At 40.6% G+C, this 2500-nt stretch overlaps 1 protein-coding gene across 1 annotated transcript in view; it reads left to right on the top strand.

The window, feature by feature from the left end:
• The window catches only part of LOC143285246 (uncharacterized), a 302593-nt gene extending 300189 nt beyond the window's left edge, over positions 1–2404 (top strand). The window contains exon 13 of the mRNA XM_076592505.1: positions 2147–2404. Within this exon, the coding sequence (XP_076448620.1) occupies positions 2147–2404 (258 nt within the window). The remainder of the gene's footprint in view (positions 1–2146) is intronic.
• The last annotated feature ends 96 nt before the right edge of the window (positions 2405–2500 follow it).

Genomic DNA, 2500 nt, shown 5'->3' with positions numbered 1-2500 from the left:
CTTTGACTTGTATTTAGAAAAAGGAAAGCTCTAGATTGGAACAACATAGACATGGAGTATGCAGTACTGGCTGTTTTTGACTTGTATTTAGAAAAAAGAAAGCTCTAGATTGGAACAACATAGACATGGAGTATGCAGTACTGGCTGTTTTTGACTTGTATTTAGAAAAGAGAAAGCTCTAGATTGGAACAACATAGACATGGAGTATGCAGTACTGGCTGGTTTTGACTTGTATTTAGAAAAAAGAAAGCTCTAGATTGGAACAACATAGACATGGAGTATGCAGTACTGGCTGTTTTTGACTTGTATTTAGAAAAAAGAAAGCTCTAGATTGGAACAACATAGACATGGAGTATGCAGTACTGGCTGCCTTTGACTTGTATTTAGAAATAGAAAGCTGTAGACTGGAACAACATAGACATGGAGTATGCAGTACTGGCTGTTTTTGACTTGTATTTAGAAAAAAGAAAGCTCTAGATTGGAACAACATAGACATGGAGTATGCAGTACTGGCTGTTTTTGACTTGTATTTTGAAAAAAGAAAGCTCTAGATTGGAACAACATAGACATGTAGTATGCAGTACTGGCTGTTTTTGACTTGTATTTAGAAAAAAGAAAGCTCTAGATTGGAACAACATAGACATGGAGTATGCAGTACTGGCTGTTTTTGACTTGTATTTAGAAAAAAGAAAGCTCTAGATTGGAACAACGTAGACATGGAGTATGCAGTACTGGCTGCCTTTGAATTGTATTTAGAAAAAAGAAAGCTCTAGATTGGAACAACATAGACATGGAGTATGCAGTACTGGCTGTTTTTGACTTGTATTTTAAAAAAAAGAAAGCTGTAGACTGGAACAACATAGACATGGAGTTTGCAGTACTGGCTGTTTTTGACTTGTATTTTAAAAAAAAGAAAGCTCTAGATTGGAACAACATAGACATGGAGTATGCAGTACTGGCTGGTTTTGACTTGTATTTAGAAAAAAAGAAAGCTCTAGACTGGAAGAACATAGACATGGAGTATGCAGGCGATACTTTCAACGCAGTTGTACTTCTTGAAACAGCCGATGCTGCAATTTGGGGAAATGGTCAGCGCCCTAAAATGCCATGAGTCACAACAGAGATGTTAGTGGTGGTGTATTGGGTAAGAGACGAGAACTGAGTTTTATTTTTTATTTTTTATTTTTTTAAAGAAGAAGAAGAAAAGGTGACCCAGAAGGAGCTTAGAAATACAGAGAAGAAGCATGACAACAACATAGTTTGAAAAGATATGAAGAAGGCAAAAGAAACTTGGATTGAACACCATTGTACAAATAGCCTGAATAGGAAAAAAAAACCACCAAGAAAAAGCACACCAAGTGGTTAAAGATCTCACCACAAAGAAACTGGAAAGACGTACAAGTACCCAGTGCAAGTGCTTCAGGGAAGTGCCTTACCGAAGAAAAGGAGATACCAGACAAACGGACAGACTATTCTTCATCAGAGCTAAAAATCACCAGTTCAACGGAGATCCGGGTGTTCTAAACTGTCCACAACCAAAACCAGGCGCCGTTTGCATTGCTTGGCTCTAACTTTTTGACAGTTACACGTAACTAAATGCCTACATTGACCGAACTACGCCATTGGTCAGTTCCATACTACACAGTTAGTAGCGGGTTACGACCATACTAGGCTCTTCCGTCCGAGCAATGCAACTGGCTCCGGAAGACGACTCACCTTCCACCCGACGCCAGGAAGTGGAAGCAACAGTCAGGGCAATGGTATAAGTGAAATCGGCAGAAATCGATAGCATACCTGCAGAACTGGTCCAGACAGGTGGGGTAGCGATGATATCTGCTCTCACTATCATTTGCAATAAGATCTGGAGCACTGGAATATGGCCAACTCCCTGGACACAGTCACTAACAATCACTAACCATTACCTTGCCCAAGAAAGGAAATCAGCTTGCTAAGCCATACAAGCACAGTAATGATGAAACTCTTACTGAACAGACTGAAACCTCAAGCAGAGACCATTACTGCAGAAGAACAAGCAGGTTTCAGGACAGGGCGGAGCACCACAGAAAAGGTATTTAACTTGAGAGTAATCTGCGAAAAGTACCTCCATCACCAACAAAACCTTTAACACGTATTTGTCGACTTTAAGAAGGCCTTCGACATGATCTTGCATGCTGACTTTTGGCCTACCATGAGGCTGTTCAACATCATTGCCAACATTATCCGTGTGCTTGAACAACTGTACAACAAGACCACAAGCACTGTCCTGGTTGTTAACAAACGATACTGGTTCTGCACAACAATTGGAGTGCGTCAGGGATGCCTACTGTCACCCACCGTCTTGGATGTCTTTCTGGAGAGGACTATGGAAGATACCTTGGAAGATCATGAGGGCCGTTTCCATTAGAAGAATGGTCAACAATCTGCGTTTTGTCGGATAATATCAGTGGTCTTGGAAGGATTGGAAATTAACTGGCAAGATTGGTGGAACATGTGGACAAAG

This window comes from Babylonia areolata, chromosome 8, assembly GCF_041734735.1.
Source record: "Babylonia areolata isolate BAREFJ2019XMU chromosome 8, ASM4173473v1, whole genome shotgun sequence".
NCBI classification, from domain to species: Eukaryota; Metazoa; Mollusca; class Gastropoda; order Neogastropoda; family Buccinidae; genus Babylonia; species Babylonia areolata.
Note: the sequence above shows the minus strand (reverse complement) of the source record. Positions and strands in the feature narration are given on the sequence as shown.